The sequence below is a fragment of the Gobio gobio genome, assembly GCF_949357685.1.
Source record: "Gobio gobio genome assembly, chromosome: 10".
In the NCBI taxonomy this organism is placed as follows: domain Eukaryota; kingdom Metazoa; phylum Chordata; class Actinopteri; order Cypriniformes; family Gobionidae; genus Gobio; species Gobio gobio.
The window spans coordinates 17,133,860-17,151,936 of record NC_137116.1 but is presented as its reverse complement, the minus strand read 5'-3'; the positions used below and the strand labels follow the sequence as shown (position 1 = coordinate 17,151,936).

General features: G+C 39.0%; 2 protein-coding genes across 2 annotated transcripts in view; both read left to right on the top strand.

Annotated features, from left to right (window-relative positions):
• The window catches only part of mfsd14bb (major facilitator superfamily domain containing 14Bb), a 669,309-nt gene that overhangs the window by 157,967 nt on the left and 493,265 nt on the right, over positions 1–18,077 (top strand). The window lies entirely within an intron of this gene.
• LOC307132609 (piwi-like protein 1) lies at positions 101–18,056 on the top strand (the record flags this gene model as incomplete). The annotated part of the gene is made up of 20 exons (XM_079827061.1): positions 101–169; positions 247–352; positions 447–575; positions 6,426–6,640; positions 6,739–6,860; positions 6,945–7,025; positions 7,108–7,305; positions 7,668–7,776; positions 7,859–7,985; positions 8,735–8,852; positions 8,942–9,056; positions 9,148–9,335; positions 9,413–9,485; positions 9,564–9,764; positions 9,841–9,944; positions 10,249–10,319; positions 14,844–14,997; positions 15,083–15,208; positions 17,695–17,842; positions 17,940–18,056. The coding sequence occupies 20 exons, from the start codon at positions 101–103 to the stop codon at positions 18,054–18,056; spliced, it is 2,571 nt and encodes an 856-aa protein (XP_079683187.1).

Below are 18,077 nucleotides of genomic sequence, written 5' to 3'. Positions count from 1 at the left end.
TTCCAAACTGAGTTTTCAAACGCAAATTATAAGCGACTAACTTTACTTGTGTGTACAGCATGAATGGGAATAAGTCAAAGCAATTTGAAAAAGCACCAAAATGACGGGACGAGCAAGAGAGAGATCAAGAGGCAGAGGTCGTGGTCAGGAGCCTGCTGCTTCTGGCGCGGTGAGTTTATTTATAATTAGTTGAATATGATATATCTTTATTGAAATAAGCTTTTTAGTATTCCAATTCCTCTGCTGCAACCACCATTATCACAAGAGGCTGCAAAGCCAGTTATGCCCACTGCACCTGAAGGACAGCTGGTGGGCAGAGGGAGACCTGCACCTGGAGCGATGTCTGAAGAAGGTAAGTGCAATTAGTGGAAATATATACTGCACTATTATATACTATAACATTCACAAATCCTGAATCTTACTCTTTTCTTTATATCTCCCTGTAGCAATGCTCACGATTTCTGCAGGCTTTCAGCAGGTAAAGATAGGGGAGAGAGGTGGGCGCAGGCGGGATTTCCATGATTCTGGTGTCCACACTCGCCAACTCATGGAACATGTGAAAGAGTGCAAAACAGGTAACACCAAAATGTTAATGAGCATGAATTGATTTTTGCTGTTTTGCAATATGCATCGCGGATACATTGATCTTGAAACATGTATTTCTGAATCGTGAATTATTGATTTCAGTCAATAATCGATTTAAAATGCTAAGAATCTAATTAATCGTGATTCAATAGCGATTCAGTGCTTTAAAATATATAAACATTAAATTGCTACATGCACAAATTTATGGAGATGTTGTGTGGTGTCATTCGCTCTCTCACAGCTCTCTTGCACAGATACATATAAAGAGAACAAAGAGGGCTTTTCTTACTATTCCGTGTAGAAAAGTTAGTTTAGGATTAGCTGGAAAAGTGCTTGACATTCTAGTCTATATTTGCAGCTCCCTAAATACAATGGCAAGCAGTTTTATAGAAGAGGCATTTAGTAGGGGTGTAACGATTCGTTTTAACAACGATACGATTCGTATCACGATTTGAGGTTGTCGATACGATTCAAGGACGATATTGGTTAATTTAGAACGATACGATCCGAAACGATTCAGTGACTTGAAATCGATTCAGTAACTTTTTAGCCAAAAATTGTGTGACTGAAATAATTATCTGGATACTGGTCAGTGCAGGTGAAGTTTCCTAGATTCCTGTTGTTTCTTGTAAGGGAATCCGGTATATCAATTAATTATGGATATAAACAAACAAGTAAACAACAATTAATGGCAAATGCATTCAAATTTTATTTGAATAAAGTGCAACCAACAGTTTAGGTTGAATTAACAGGAAGTTAACCTTTTCTGCTCTCATTTTCAATATTCAATACATTTTCAATAAAAGCACAGTAAGTGCAACCAACATTTCAACAGTAGGTTAACCTGCTACTTCTGCTTTTGTTTTCCAACATAAAAATATTCCAATATTAATATCAAAAATAAAGTGCAACTAACTTCTCTTCAGGTTTAATTAATAGTAGGTTTACCTGCTACTTTTGCTGTTGTTTTTCAACATTAAAATAATACAAATACAATATTAATATCAAAAATAAAGTGCAACCAACATTTCTTCAGATTGAATAAACTGGCTGAACCTGCTACTACTCTCAGTTTAATAAACAAACAATATTTAACAAAAGATAAAATGTAACCAACTACTCTTCAATGACTCTACAGATTTCTTTTTCAAAAATATCACCATGATCTGACCGCAGAACACTTCTCTGTGCGTTCACTATGTCGCCAGCAGTGCTAAAAACTTGCTCTGCTGGCACACTGGTGTCAGGAATGCACAGGTAACAAGCAAGGGTTGAAAGTACAGGTAGCTCTTTCTCCTGGTGGCTTGTTCATTTCTCGCTCGTTGGCTTCTCCTCTCCCATGCGCCATACTATGTTTTGATTTCTCAAGCCCCGTTCACACAGCCAGCGACACGCAGCGACAAATCGACACGATCCCATTCATTTCAATGAGCGCTGCTGCAGGTGCGTTGCGATGATGTCACAGATAGGCAGACTGAATCGAGTAACGTTTAATGCCTTTATCATTAAAAGTGCTAAGAAAAAACATCCATATAAAGTCTGACGTGCTTAAATCCAATGCGTTATTTCCTATGATCGATACAATCGATTGATTACCTTTTAAAACGATGTTAGATCGATATATGTCGTCCGGAAGGCCAACTTGCCGAGCACAGATCGATGTAGTTAGATCATAGGAAAATAAATCGATACATCGATGTAGTAGATGAATCGTTACACCCCTAGCATTTAGCATTTCATTTAATTTAGCAAACTTGCTTGGCTATAGTTGCAAGCACATATAGAGAAACATGTTTTCACTTTCAAAGTGTATGGTAATATTTCAACTAAGTCAAACAGTTAAAAGATGCGTTGAAAGTTTAGAGCTGCCTGTGGACGCCTGTCTGTAAATAATGCCGGGGAAAACATTTCAGGGGAACGCAGCAGCCTTGTATCTGCCGATACACGAAAAAAAACCCGCAATTATCGGCCAATCACTACTACTAATTTGAAATTTTTTTATAATTTCTATTTGGTTATAAATTAGATTAAAGGATTAGTTCACTTCAAAATGAAAATGAATTCAGTCGAAAAGAAAATATGTTTTTTTGAGGAAAACATTCCAGGATTTTTCTTCACGTAATGGTTTTCAATTGCAACCAAAATTTTCAAGGTCCAAATCAATGCAGTTTCAAAACGCTTTGATGGCCTTAAGACGCTCTACGTGATCCCAGACGCGGAACAGGGTCTTATCTAGCGAAACAATCGGTCATTTTAAAAAAAATTAATAAAAATGAATATACTTTTTAACTTAAATTGCTCATCTTGCGCTGCTCTGCAACGTGCTAGTGATTGGGCAATCACGTTGAAAATGTGATGTTTTTTGGTAAAGGGAGTTTGTATTGGTCCTCGCACGGTCGCTTGGGGCGGTACTTCTGTCTACGTCTAGTGTGACGTTTTCAATCACTAGCACGTCGCAGCGCAGCGCAAGATAAGCAATTTATGTTAAAACGTTTTTTTTTTTTTAAATGACTGATCGTTTCGCTATATAAGACCCTGTTCCTCGTCTGGGATCGCGCAGAGCATCTGAAGTGCTTTGAAACTGCATTGATTTGGACCTTCAACATTTTGGTTGCAATTGAAAACCATTATGTGAAGAAAAATACTGAAAACGTAATTTTCGACTGAAGAAAGAAAGACATGAACATCTTGGATGAGACGGGGGTGAGCAAAATATCAGGACATTTTCATTTTGAAGTGAACTAAACCTTTAAGTTAGATTAATCCTTTAAATTGGAATTTTCCATTAAAATTACAATAACAAAAAATTATATTTCAAATAAACTTTCTATATATTTCTATAAAAAATAACTTTTTATATATTTATCAAAGAATCTTTAAACAAATCAAGTTTCCACAAAAGTATCAAGCAGCAACTGTTTTAACATTGATGAAAAGAAAATAGTTTCTTGTGCAGCAAATCAGCACATTCGAATCATTTCTGAAGGAAATTATATATCCAACTAGGGCTGGGCCGATAAACGATATCATATCGAATCGCGATAAAATTCATGTCGATAACGATTATAAGCTCTGGACATTTTTACTCTATAGATTACCCAATTGCGCAACAGAAATAAACGTGACAACAGCCAGTCAGAGCCAGTCAGCGTGCAGCTTTTAACGTGCACAATCAAAAGTACACAAGTGGAAATGAGTGGATGCGGCGACAAACGTTAATTCAAAAGTGAAACTAACCTTGAGTCATCTTCCAAAGACGATGAATTTGTTGATAAAAGGTAGCACGAATTGTTACTCATTTGAACCGCATCACACAGACCATCCGCTCTGGTTAAAGTCCAAACGGCAGCGCGCTCACTCACTAGAAGAGATCCACTCTGAACAGTCACGTGAACTCTAAAGTGCGTTGTGAGATCCAGAAGCGCGTGCATTCAACGAAAAACACAAATGTCTCGGTGATTTAAGCTAGTTTAATGCCAGATGTAACAGCGCTGACAAACAGGAGAAACACTGTGTGCAATGATACAGTCAGAAGGCTTTTCCATCTTATCCATAATTTACAGAAATGTGGGATATTCATATAGAATTATATTATATTATTAATGTAGACATGTATTAAATGTATTAAAGGAGTAATGGAATATTATTACAGTATTTTTTTTGTGATTGAGCTATAGAATTTGTGCATTTATGCTAAATGTTTTTAGGCTATGTCTACTGTTTTTTTATACAAATACCATAGAAACCATATAGATACATTTGACCAAGGCAGTGAAGAGCTGTATGTATGTTTTTAACTGTGGTTATTAGGGGTGCTCCGATTGATCGGCAACCGATCTCGATCGGCCGATAATCGCTTTGGGATGATTGATCGGCGGTCTCCAAAAAGGCCGATCTCATGAACCGATCGCAGCTGACGACACATAAACCCCGCACCTGCCGTGAGAGCTAGGGCATGATATGCAGCGACACCGTCTCATTCTCTTTCCAGCGCGGGTAAAATAATTATAATGCTGAAGGTGAGGTACAATTCCTATTTCTGTACTAAATAACTTGCGCAGTCATTTGAAAACTTTCTGTGAGACGTAAGTTCACAAAAAGCGTGAATCACGTCGTGCGCGCGCTCTCTCTCCCTTTCAAAATGCTCAAATGGCTTCACATCAGCGCATCGCATGTGCACTAAAATCGAGCTGCACAGTTGACACAGGATTTGCCACTTGCACAATCGAGGCAGTGTCGCATCGTCACTGTGTTCAAACCGCTCAGCACTCGCGCGCTCTCCAGACCGTGAGCGCGCGCGCGCGCACACACACACAGGCCATCTCACAAAAAGCTTGCGAGTACAAATTGCGCTGAAATGGTCAGATACACACAAATGTATGTACTAAATGACCGTCTTGACGAGTATTCACGTAAACCCCGTCGTGACTCGCGAGTGAACGTTTGTGCAGCTGCTTGTAACCTATCCGTGTTCGCTCTTAAAGTGACAGCAGTCGAATAAACTGCTGCTGTCTCTGAGTTTCTCTGTCTTGTGTTGTTTGATGAACCTTTATGACACTCACTGCTCTTCAATGACTAACTTTTGCAACCTTAAGTGTAAGGATTAATCTAACTTAATTTATTCAGGGAAGACCAATATTAATTTACATTTGATTTCTTATTAAATGTCTTTAGTATTTCTTACCTTAATACTAATGTTAGACCTACCTGAAAATTTGTCTTTAAAAACAAAAATGCACTGCATGATCAAATATTTAGGTGATAATTATATACATTTATTTGGGAAAGATGGCCTACAGTAGCCTTAAGTTATCTCATTTTCTAAAATAAACACTTGGTGGTTCTTCAAGATCTTGACTCTAGCCTATTTCTACAGTTTTTTTTTTCTCAATACAGTTAATTTAGAGTTAGTTTCATTTCTACAAATGGTGCAAACTCTGCAAGATTATAGATAAAAGATTCCCATTCCCCTGTCATTCTGTGATCGGCAATCGGCAGATCATGATCTTGGTGATCGGTAATCGGTGATCGGCCCCAAAAATGCTGATCGGAGCATCTCTAGTGGTTATCATGATCTAAAAGGCCCCAAAAATGCTGATCGGAGCATCTCGAGTGAATATCATGATCTAAATCTACGATACTATGGAAGACCAATGCTTAATTTTAATAAAAATCAGTCATAATATATTTTACTATAAGTTGTTACAATTTTTACAGATGTCCGTGTTTTTGTTAATGCACATAAATTTACATCTGCATCCTCCTAACTCAAGCAACTACTACTGTCAACTCACTGTCAAATGTGCATATTACAAAACATGTAATATTATTAATACTGCAGCTGAAGATATATGCCAAAGTCAGGCGACACAAACCTGTTTCATGACTAGAAACAGTATCACCTATTAGAACATGGAGAAACTAAAACATTCATTTTTTCTATTAGTTCTATTTATTTCTATTTTTCTATTAAGAAATACAACCTTCACTTAGGAGCAAAAATCTGCCTTTAAATTTGAAAGAAAGAAATAATATCGTGATGATTATCGATATGGACTGATATGAAAAGTTTTATCGAAATACATTTTTGGCCATATCGCCCAGCCCTATTTCCAACACAGGACAAAATTGCATATTTAAAATGAATCAAATAGAAAACATTTTTATATTGTAAAAAATTTAACAGCGTTACTGTTTTTGCTGTATTTTTTTTTATTCAAAAGCAATAACTTAACTTAACTTTGACCATTGAATGGTAGTGTATATTTCCCACATCCCTGTTCTGGTGTACACAGTTGTGTTAATGCATGATACTAAATTTGAAACTCTTGTGACCACAGGCGCTTCAGGCACTGCCATTGAGCTGAGGGCCAATTTCATTCGGCTGATTTCACGTCCTCTGTGGGCTCTATATCAGTACTACGTGGAGTATAAGCCACCTATGGAGTCCCGACGCTTGCGCTCGGCTCTGCTTTTCCAGCACGAGGAGACTCTTGGCAAAGCACACACCTTTGATGGAGCAATTCTCTTCCTCCCAAACAAACTGCACAATCCTGTATGTTTCTACGTCCTCAACATGCTCATGATTTCATTTAATTGCTTTTTGTGAGGCTTTGGAGTTTGATGGTCAATGATAAGTTGATTTGCCTGTAGGAGACAATCCTGCTCAGTGAGACCAGAAATGGAGAGAAGGTTGAGATCACTGTCACACTGACCAATGAACTCCCACCATCCTCTACTGTATGCCTGCAGTTTTACAACATCCTCTTCAGGAAGTAATAACAGAATGCACTCTGTTTGAAATATAGTTGATATTTATGATGTGTTTAACTTCTAGTCCTGTTTACTTTGTGTTGTAGAATCCTGAGGATGCTTAACATGCAGCAGATTGGACGCCATTACTACAATCCTGATGATCCATTCAACATTCCCCAGCACAGGTATTGACAGAAATGTGTCTGTGCACACATACAGTACCTGGTGCTGGAAAATGATTGAACAATGGGCCGTATGTGTTTGCAGGTTGACAATTTGGCCTGGCTTTGAGACCTCCATCCTAGAGTACGAGTCAAGCATCATGCTGTGCTCCGATGTGAGCCACAAGGTTCTGCGCTGTGAGACAGTCCTTGACTTCATGTACAGTCTGAGGCAGCAGTGTGGAGAGAAGCGCTTCGCTGAAGCCTGCACGAAGGAACTTGTGGGCCTGATCATTCTGACCAAGTAAAATGAGAACATTGACATATACTCAAACGTCTCTTATCCTCACCAAGGCAGCATTTATTTGATCAGAAATACAATACGATCAATATTTCATCACAATTCCATGTCAATTATCATTCAAAACAGCATTTATTTGAAATAGAAATTTCTAGTAACAATGTAAAATGTCTTTTATTGTCATTTTTGATCAGTTTAATGTGTTTTTGCTAAATAAAAGTGTTAATTTCTTTATTAATACATTCATACTGACCCCAAGCTTTTGAACAGTAACGTGAGTTTTTCTTGGAAAAGTATTTAATTGGTAAAGTGGTTTAACGTGAGAATGTACAAACTAATGGTGTTTAATAAATTATTATTTATAGGTACAATAACAAGACGTACAGGATTGATGACATTGCCTGGGATCATACCCCTAACAACACATTCAAGAAGGGAGATGCAGAGATCTCCTTTACGAACTATTTCAAAACGGTAGCCTAATGATACAGGGAATTATTTTGACATCAGTTGCAGAATTTTATGGTCATACTCAATTCATTCTCCTCGTCTCCAGCAATATGGTCTGGACGTAACAGATGGCAACCAGGCTCTTCTGGTTAGTCGTGTGAAGAGACCCGGCCCTGCAGGACGTCCTCCACCGGGACCTGCCATGCTCGTTCCAGAGTTCTGCTACCTCACAGGCAAGTCTTTTGAAGACCCATTAATGGTTTGAAGAGTGCCACTTTCTGTCATGTGATGTATCTGAATGCACTGCATTGGTGATAAAAAAAAGACTTGTCCTTTTTTAATAGCCACAATCCTTAGTGCAATTCAAGACACTGACAAAACCTTCCATGCAGTTGAATATGGCTGCTACTAGTCTATTATATAGTAGGTAAAAGTCAGTATGTAAAATCAGTAGTATGTCTAAAGTCAAAGTATTCATACAACAGCAAGCAAAAAGCCCCCGGATGACCTACTACTTCTGCTGTGAAGTACTCATCTGATTCTTTTCTCTCCCATAAGTAACGAGAGGATTTGTAAAGGGCAGTAAAGCAATATGACCCTATATTGACTACCCTATGTGACTGCGATAACATGGCTAATGCAGTGCATCCAGATATCATTCATACTATATAGAACCTATTATTTTTATGTTATAAAGTTTGTTCCTTATCAAATTTCAGTACCTACTCAGTTAATGATTTGCTACTTGCTTAAAGTCAATGACAGGTGGTAATTAAGGTGAATGGGACATTTTTGATTTTTAGACCGTTTTATTGTACAAAACTTTGTTTACACCTCAACGTGAAAGGTGAGGTGTGGACATTAACATATAGATGACCTCAAAACTAATAGACATGGAGTGAAATATGGAATAGAACGCGTTTAAGTTTTGTTTTCAGATGTAAACAACTATCTGACCTGCATACATTTGTTTGCCTTGAAGGTTTGACAGATAAGATGCGCGCTGATTTCACCATCATGAAGGATCTTGCCTCTCACACAAGACTGAGTCCTGAACAGAGAGAGAGCAGAATTAACCGCTTAATCTCCAACATCAACAGGTACAGGTTCTACACCAACCCTACTGATAGGGTGTTCCGTTTCTTAATTATGGATATTTGTATATCTTATCGGCTCTCACATACACTAGAAATGCAGATGTGCAGAATGAGCTTACAACTTGGGGTCTGAGCTTTGAGAACCGACTGCTGAGTCTGAATGGAAGAGTCCTGCCCTCTGAGAGGATTATACAGGGAGGCAGAGCGGTAAGACAGACAGCGTCATATCACAGAAGGCATTCATAATGTAACCGTTTCATTGAGGGCTTGATTATTCTCTTTTGTTTTCATCCCTTAGTATGAGTATAACCCACGGGCAGCTGACTGGTCTAAAGAGATGAGAGGTCTCCCTCTGCAAAGCTGCATGAATCTGAACAACTGGCTGATGTTTTACCCACGCCGGAATGCAGACGTTGCCCAATCTCTGCTTCAAACTCTCAACAGAGTGGCTGGGCCCATGGGAATCCGCATGCAGAGGGCCATTATGTGAGTTGTTTGAACCTTTGATTGTCAAAAACTCTCCATTCCATTTTCATGTTAATAAGCATTTCCTGCCCAAGCAGGATTGAGTATGAGGATTGTCTGGAATCTGTCCTGAGAGCCCTGCAACAGAACGTAACACGTGAAACACAGATGGTGAGACCAGTAATTGCATTCATGCACAATTTGAATATCCAGAGCTTTTGTTTCAAACTGCTTCTGTGCCTTCCACAGGTGGTGGTGATCCTGTCTACCAATCGAAAGGACAAGTACGACTGTGTGAAAAAGTACCTGTGTGTGGACTGCCCCACTCCCAGCCAGTGTGTGGTGGCTCGCACCATCAGCAAACCTCAAATGCTTATGACTGTGGCCACCAAGATTGCTTTGCAGATGAACTGCAAAATGGGAGGAGAGCTGTGGAGTGTACAAATCCCAGTAAGACTCTCAAATGACTGCTGTTCTGTTGGCTTGTGCCAAGTGTCAGATCACAAATTGAATCTTTGTCTTTTAGCTCAGACAGCTGATGATTGTAGGCATAGACTGTTACCATGACACTGTTGCTGGGAAGAGATCCATTGGAGCACTGGTGGCCAGTCTGAACCAGGGCATGTCCAGGTAATATAATGAATTGAAGATAGCACTGTTTAAACAAAGATAATCTTAAAATTCTGTCTTCAACATTATGTTAGACTTACTGTGGATGTTTTTCAAGAAACTGCAAAACATTTGAAGTAAATGAAAGTTAAGTTTTGAGTTAGAAGGGAATCTTGCTTTCTGGTTACTGGTGGACTAAGTAGTTGATAGGATTTAGTGAAAATACTGTTGTTGTCATCAATTAAAACTACAGTTAATAGAGTTCAGAATCTTAGATTATGTGGTTGTACTTAATTGTTTTATAATGATTTTGTTATCTTTTCAGGTGGTTCTCCAAGTGCGTCTTGCAAAACTGTGGTCAGGAGATCATTGATGCACTGAAAGGGTTGATGCAAGGTGAGAAATGTTGCAACCAAAATTATTTTGGTTTTTAGTTTCATCTTGCTGCTTTGCCTTTTCTTTAAAAAAAAAAAAGAAAGAAAATTATTTAATTAACTTACCGTGTCATTCCATATCTTTAGTTAACAATTTCAAGATATTAAATACGTTTTTTCTTTTCTTTTCCTGATAAATGCAGTTGCTAACAAGTAGCTGAATGGCACTACAGAGTTTGTTTGTTGGTGATATTAAACGTCATCCCGCAGAAGAGGAAAACTCATCTACTTGCTAGTCCACTTTCACAGCCTCATTTATAATTATGCTTTTACAAACTATTCTCTCAAACATTCCAACTTGTAGATTTGAAATAAGATTGAAAGAGTTTTTGGAAACTTAGTGGGTGTTCATTTCTAAAAGCTTAATTCATAGACTAACTTTAGCTTTTTACTTCTGCTTATTGTATTTAGGTTTTAAAGTTCATGAAAGTTGTTAATTTGTGACAATTATCTTGGAAAAAAATGTGCAAGAATTAAAATTTTGTTGGCCACTGGGGGTGTAACGATACACTCATGTCACGATTCGATACATATCACAATACAATATTATTGCGATAATCCAAGACAAATGGTAAAAGGTTAACAAAAAATGTACTGTTGATTGAAATTCTAAATTGGTGACACCAGAATTTAAAAAAAACGATTGATTCTGAAGCTGAAACTACAGAATTATTTTAGACTAATATGCTTGCATCTGTCACTGACTAGATACATTTTAAATAATGTTGGCCACTTTTTACTGGTAACATAAAAGATTTGGCATTATCAGGACCCCCAAATATTACCCTATTGCATTATTTTACATTGTATTCAACAATATATATATATATATATTAATATTAGTGCTGGGCAAGTTAACGCGGGCGATTCATTTTAACGCATTAAAAATATTTAATGCAATTAACGCAGCGTTCGTTTTTATATAATTTTTTGCCTAGCGTTACATTATATGATCACGCTCTTATACCCCTTTTCCACCAAGGCAGTGCTAGAGCTAGATCGGAGCCAGAGCCTAGTTTCACGACGCATGCGCGAGAATATGACGCAGATCCGGCGTTCGGACACATGACCCAGAAGCGATTTGTTTTGCTTCTGGGTCATGGAAGACGCGCGTGTCTAAGCTGTTGAATTCTACATTGATCATGCTTTAGGTCTCGGCGTAGTTCTCAAAATCGGGCTAAAGTGCGCATTTCATGGATTCCCGAACGCTGGCGCTACGTCATATTCTCGCGCATGCGTGATGGAGGCACACACGGAAGACAATAACAAGCTGGATAAAGGTGTTATTTAGATTTTTTTTGCGCACAAAAACTATTGTCGTCACATCGTAAAATTATTGTAGAGCCACTGTGGTGAGATGGACTTTGTAACAACGTTTTAAGTGCCTTTTATGGGTCTTGGGAGTGTAAATGTACTGAATGCCAATGGAGGCCTATCTGAAGCCTTTCTCAGCATCAGCTTTACACTAAAATATCTTCATTTGTGTTCCGAATATGAACGGAGGTCTTACGGGTGTCGAACGACATGAGGGTAAGTAATTAATGACAGTATTTTCATTTTTGGGTGAACTAACCCTTTAAGTAGCACCAAAACATTGCTGGGCTAGAACAGGGCTAGAAGTAGGAACCGATTCCGTCAGGCGCTGGGGGCGGTGTCAACAAGACCAACACAAACTTGAGATCCGCCATTGTTGAAATAGCAGCTAATGGAGCTAACAGCTGCTGCTCGTTTGTAATCTCCGTCTATACAAATTACGGCGAACTGCATGAATGCGTTGGATTCGCTGTGTTTTCGTTGTGTTTTGATGCCGATGTAGGATCGTAAAGCCATGTGAATGAATAGTAACGCAACGTTTGCATTGTTGATGGAAGGCTTGTTCGCAGCTGTGCAGAGACCGATCGCCGTATGATAACGAGTCCAGCGAGAGCACACGACTCCTTTTGATTCACTGATGCGTTTTTTTTAATATCATACGTGGATCGGTCTACGCAGCGCCGATGCATCTCGAACAAGCCTGGTGTGTTTGTGCCAGGTTTTCACAACAAAACCCACCCAATTGCTACTCAAAACAAGCCCAATCGCGTTTCAGGGGGGCTTCCCCGGTAAAAAGCACATTTGGGGGTAAAATATGTGTTTTTTTGGCATGGTTGCCTACTTAAATTCGCATTCCCGGGGCTAAATATCACATAATTGGGGTCGCCTCAACCCGCGGACATGAAAAACAGCCGCGGCAACAGTGATGAAGTAGCCCAACTTGGCAACACTGCCGCTGCCTCGCTAGCGTTGCTGAGAAAGATGAGGCGTATACAGTGACGTAAGACATGGCTCTGTTGTGGCTCTCAGCAGGTGGAAAAGCAAACCGGTTCTTAGAAGCTCCTCAGTCGAACCAACTATGAACTGGGACTAGCTCTGGCTCTGAACTAGCACTAGCACTGCCTTGGTGGAAAAGGGGTATTATTTATGTAAATGCTTTTAAACCATCTTGGCATGACAAGACACAAGAGAACGCGCTGTATGTCAGTGTCCTGTCTGTGTGGCTGCATCTCAATCAGATCCCTAGTTGCGCCAGTCTCGTGCACACATCGAGTTCTCTTTCACTCTTGAACAAACAATAACAACAACAGAGAATGTTGCCAAAATGCCAGTAGTACTGACACTTAATGCCTTGTACACACGCAGACGCGTTTAGCTGTATATGTAAACAATTTTGTATCGTATCAGCGTTTCGTCTTTATGGACCCAGCGTTTTGGGAGCCTGAAACCGCAATTTTTTTTAATCGGGTCCCAGAGTGGATAAATATGAAAATTACACCCTTGCGTTTTCGTGTGTACAGCCAATCTGTGAAACGATGATGTCATCACCCTAAGTCTTCTCTGTTTTTAGTGTATCTCTGTAGCAGAATCACAGCAGCACATACTGGTCTGGCATGGTCGTTTTGTGTCGGTTTCAGTGGTTTCATGTATATGCCGTTTTTTTTGAGACAAGGGAAAAAAGGTTGGCTAGGGAAAGCTCTGGCTTCGTGTGGATGTGGCCTAAAACTCTGAAAATTTTTTAATTGTCACTATCCACGATACATATTGTTGAGTTTTTGTATTGCGATATATTGTGACACGATATATAGTAGGGCTGAACGATATATCGTTATCGTATCTATATCTAGATATGAACTTTCAAGATATTACTATCGAAAAAAGCAACGATATAGACGATATAGATTTCCCCTCTCCGCGTTCGCCCTGCATACAACTCTGGCAGTCACAACAAACATCAGTTTGAGTGCCCTTGAATGCACCGCTAAAGCCAGCGCGCGCGCGCGCGCACTTCAGGGACTTGAGAGGGGGGGGGGGTTTCCATGGTGACACGTCATTGCTTGTCACGTGACACACCGCAGCAGCAACAGCGCTGAATGAATGATGATCTGCTTTTGTCATTTTTTCCTTTTTTATTCAGAATATTCACAAATGTGTTAGCTATGGCATGAAATATCTGATATTCCGATTGTCAAATACATGCAAGTGGAAGTATATTGTTGTTTAAACACCTTTATAACGATCGCGTGTAATGCTGCCTTCACGTGCTCTCGGAATTATCGTAAATATGAGTTTCCTAGGTAAACATTGCACATGAACCCCCTCACATTTTGAATCACGATTTCAGAAGTCGGAATCATCAAATTTCCGATAGCACGTGAAGGCAGCATTAGTTTGTGCCGCGGACGCAGTTCAGAGAATCGGATCTGTTGGATTTACAACCTCTATGTTTACAACACGTGAATTCATCCACTTCTCCCGAAATACTTCAAAGTAAGTGGCTGGTGAACTGGGAATAGAATAGAGTAAACATTGAAGTTACTTACAATGTGTATCTGATATGAATAAAACGTGTCGAATTATAATGGAAAGGATTATTATTACCTCTTCCATAGACATCAGTGTGTATTTTACAAACTCTAAATGTATTGTTTTTTTTAGTACTTATGTGAATTTATATGTTTGAAACCTAAAATAAACAGTATGTGGTTGAAAACACTGAAAAGTTGTGCTATATGACCGCTCTGAGCGCGCCTGTCTCTGTTGATCATGTGATGCTCTTGATCATCCGCTCCAGGGACCAGCCTAGACTGATTACACCTGTGTGATCGTACGTGCCAAAGGCTTAAAAACAATACATTTTCTGACACTAATTTTTGAAATGTAGGCTTAAATCAAACACATTTTAATTCAGATTCTGGTTTTCACCGAACACGTAGTCATATCGTATTGTATCGATATCGAGATATCTGGCATGAAAATCGAGATATGAAATTTTGTCCATATCGTTCAGCCCTAATATATAGTTACACCCCTATTGGCCACATGTCTTGCATTCCGCAATAGGGGCCAATGGAAAAATGTCATGGGAACCAGGGTGATGCAAACTTGCAAGTTGGCCTACAAAATACATCATCCCTGCAGCACTCTATACTAAATCTGTGTCTCTCTTTAGCTGCTCTGAAGGCCTATCTGAAGTACAACAGTTCTCTGCCCTCACGCATCATCGTGTACCGAGATGGAGTTGGAGATGGCATGCTGCAGAGCGTGGTGGACGACGAAGTTTCTCAGATCATGCAGTCCATCAAGACCATGGGGCAAGATTATGAGTAAGCCACACTTCATGCCGACACATTCACACTATGGGGATGTTGAATTCCCTTGGTTGTATTCACATTTATGTTTTGCATACAGGCCCAAGCTGACAGTTGTGGTGGTGAAAAAGCGCATTAGCTCCAGATTCTTTGCCCGGATTGATGGCAAAATTGCCAACCCTCCTCCTGGAACAGTCATCGACTCTGAGGTCACTCGTCCAGAGTGGTGCGTATTAGGGGTGTCAATTTAAACAAATACAGCCGTTTAAATTAAATATAAATTAATCGTTAGCCTTAAAGGGATAGTTCACCCAAAAATGAAAATTTGATGTTTATCTGCTTACCCCCAAGGCATCCAAGATGTAGGTGTCTTTGTTTCTTCAGTAGAACACAAATGAAAATTTAACTCTAACCGTTGCAGTCTGTCAGTCGTATAATGCATGTGAATGGTAACAAAATCTATGAGAGTAAAAAAACATGCACAGACAAATCCAAATTAAATCCCGCGGCTCGTGACGACACATTGATGTCTTAAGACATTAAACGATCGGTTTGTGCGAGAAACCAAACAGTATTTATATAATTTTTACCTCTAATACACCACTATTTCCAACAGCCTTGAGCGTGCGATCACTTCCGGTGCGCAAGGTCTGTACACGATCTGGCGTAGTTTCCGCAAGCAGCGGAAGTGATCACACTTTTGTAAGAAGCAAAAAATATTGAAGCTAACTTGGAACAAGAACAAGAGTAGAGATGGGCATACTAGAGATGCGCGGATCAGCTCTAATGTCACCGAATCCGCTGTTAAAAACAAACCATCCACCCGCACGTGATTTTCTCTGATTTAGATATCCACACCCGATCGTCACATTACAATTATTCAAATTCTCAGTGTTAAGCGTGATGCTGTCGTAACATTAGCTACACTGAAGTAGGTTGCTTTAAAAAAAAAATCACATTTCTTAAAAAACCTAAACCAGGGTCCACAACCTATACAGCACACTGAGGAGTAATTGCTGGAACGTGAGCAAAAGCGAGAGGTGTTTGTATTTAATTCAGATAATTATATATTAATATTTGAGATTTTGTTTAATGTAATGTGCGTTACAAATAAAATTTATTATTATAGATAAAATAGCCTACATCGCACATGCATATCTACATTTTGAGCTAATCATTAATCATAGTAACACAGCTTGTTTTTATTAAGTTAGGAGCTATAAATATCATTAAAGTGTGAGATTTAAATTAAGCAAATCAATGAAAGCGCGCAGCTCTGAATGCAGGAGTGTTGCGCAACACGCGCACACAACAGTTACAGCTTGTTCTGCTATTTGTTGTGCTTAGCTTTGACGACATTTTAATGGTGTATTTCAGAGATATCAAGTATATATAAAGTCCCATTAAACATTTCACATAGGCCTATGGTGATGCATGTGCAAACTCCATTCATGCTGGTTGCTTCATGCGTTTCAAGTGCTCGTATCTCTTCAGCTGATGCGTATTTCTCATCCACCCGCAATTTTTGGAATGTTACTTTTTATTACTTTACCCACCTGACCCGCGGATATAACCTCAATCCGCGCATACTCCGAGTCCTTACACAAAAATTGTCTTTATGCAACATGAGTGTGTGTAGTTAAATGGACTAAATTAAGTTTTGGACTTTGCCTTGATTATTTTTTGAATTCGAGTTACTCGAGGAATCGTTTCAGCCCCATGTAAACATAGCTAATATTTACCTTATGGTTTTTATATTGGAATATGGTATAGATGGTGGTAAGAATGCATATTTTATCACCATCTTCTTAAATGAGCACCTGGTTGTAGTGAAGACATTTCAACATAAGACTCCAAATGTATTTTGAGCTTATTTATAATTAAAAGTCCTACATTACGCATAACTTTTTTGTTGTTGTATTTTGATTACATTATAAACTATCTGCTTTTTAATTAAATTTAAACCTTTGCGGCTTCTCTCTAGGCTGCCTCCTCACATTAAAAGAAAGACTTAAGAACATTAACACATTCAATATGTAGTTTGTACCTGTATCGTTACAATAATCTGTTTATTGCCTTTTATTTAAACATTGTGTCAGAAAAATCCAATATTGGTCAACCTCATATTTAAAGGGATAGTTCACCCAAAAATGAAAATTCTGTCATCACTTACTCACCCTCAAGTTGTTCCAAACCTGTATGAGTTTCTTTGTTCTGCTGAACACAAAAGAAGATATTTAGAAGAATGTTTGTAACAGAGAGCAACTATTGACTACCATAGTATTTTTCCCCTACTATGGTAGTCAATGGTTGCTCTACCTGCTTGGTTACAAACATTCTTCTAAATATCTTCTTTTGTGTTCAGCAGAACAAAGAAACTCGTACAGGTTTGGAACAACTTGAGGGTGAGTAAATGATGACAGAATTTTCATTTTTGGGTGAACTATCCCTTTAACAACATGTTGGTACATAAATCAATTTTAATAGATATGCACATGTATATTGAACAAAATGTCTTGAGGCCCCAGCACTATTTATTAGGTAAAGGATATGAGATGCATGATTTATTTTGAGATTATATGGGTTTGTTGTGAATGGACATTTGTTGCGGATCATAAAGGTTATAAAAACTCTCCAGATACCCTAATATTAGCCATTTTGTATTAGTAAAATGATTCAAACCGCTCCTCTTAATGCTACTTCTGCTTTCAGGTACGATTTCTTCATAATAAGTCAGGCTGTGCGCTTTGGTTGCGTTTCACCTACACACTACAATGTAGTGTATGACAACAGCGACCTCAAACCAGATCACATGCAGAGACTCACCTACAAACTCTGCCACATGTACTACAACTGGCAGGTAACAACCATGCAGATCAGTATCCTTCTACTGCTAACAGCTCTACAATACTATGTGCCGTCTCGTGTATTCTTCATGGCTCTCTTTCGTCTTTAAGGGGATTATCCGAGTGCCTGCACCATGTCAGTATGCCCACAAACTGGCCTTCCTGGTTGGTCAGAGCATTCACAAGGAGCCCAACATGAACCTGGATGACTTCTTGTTCTACCTGTAGACTGCCTGAAGGACAAGATGG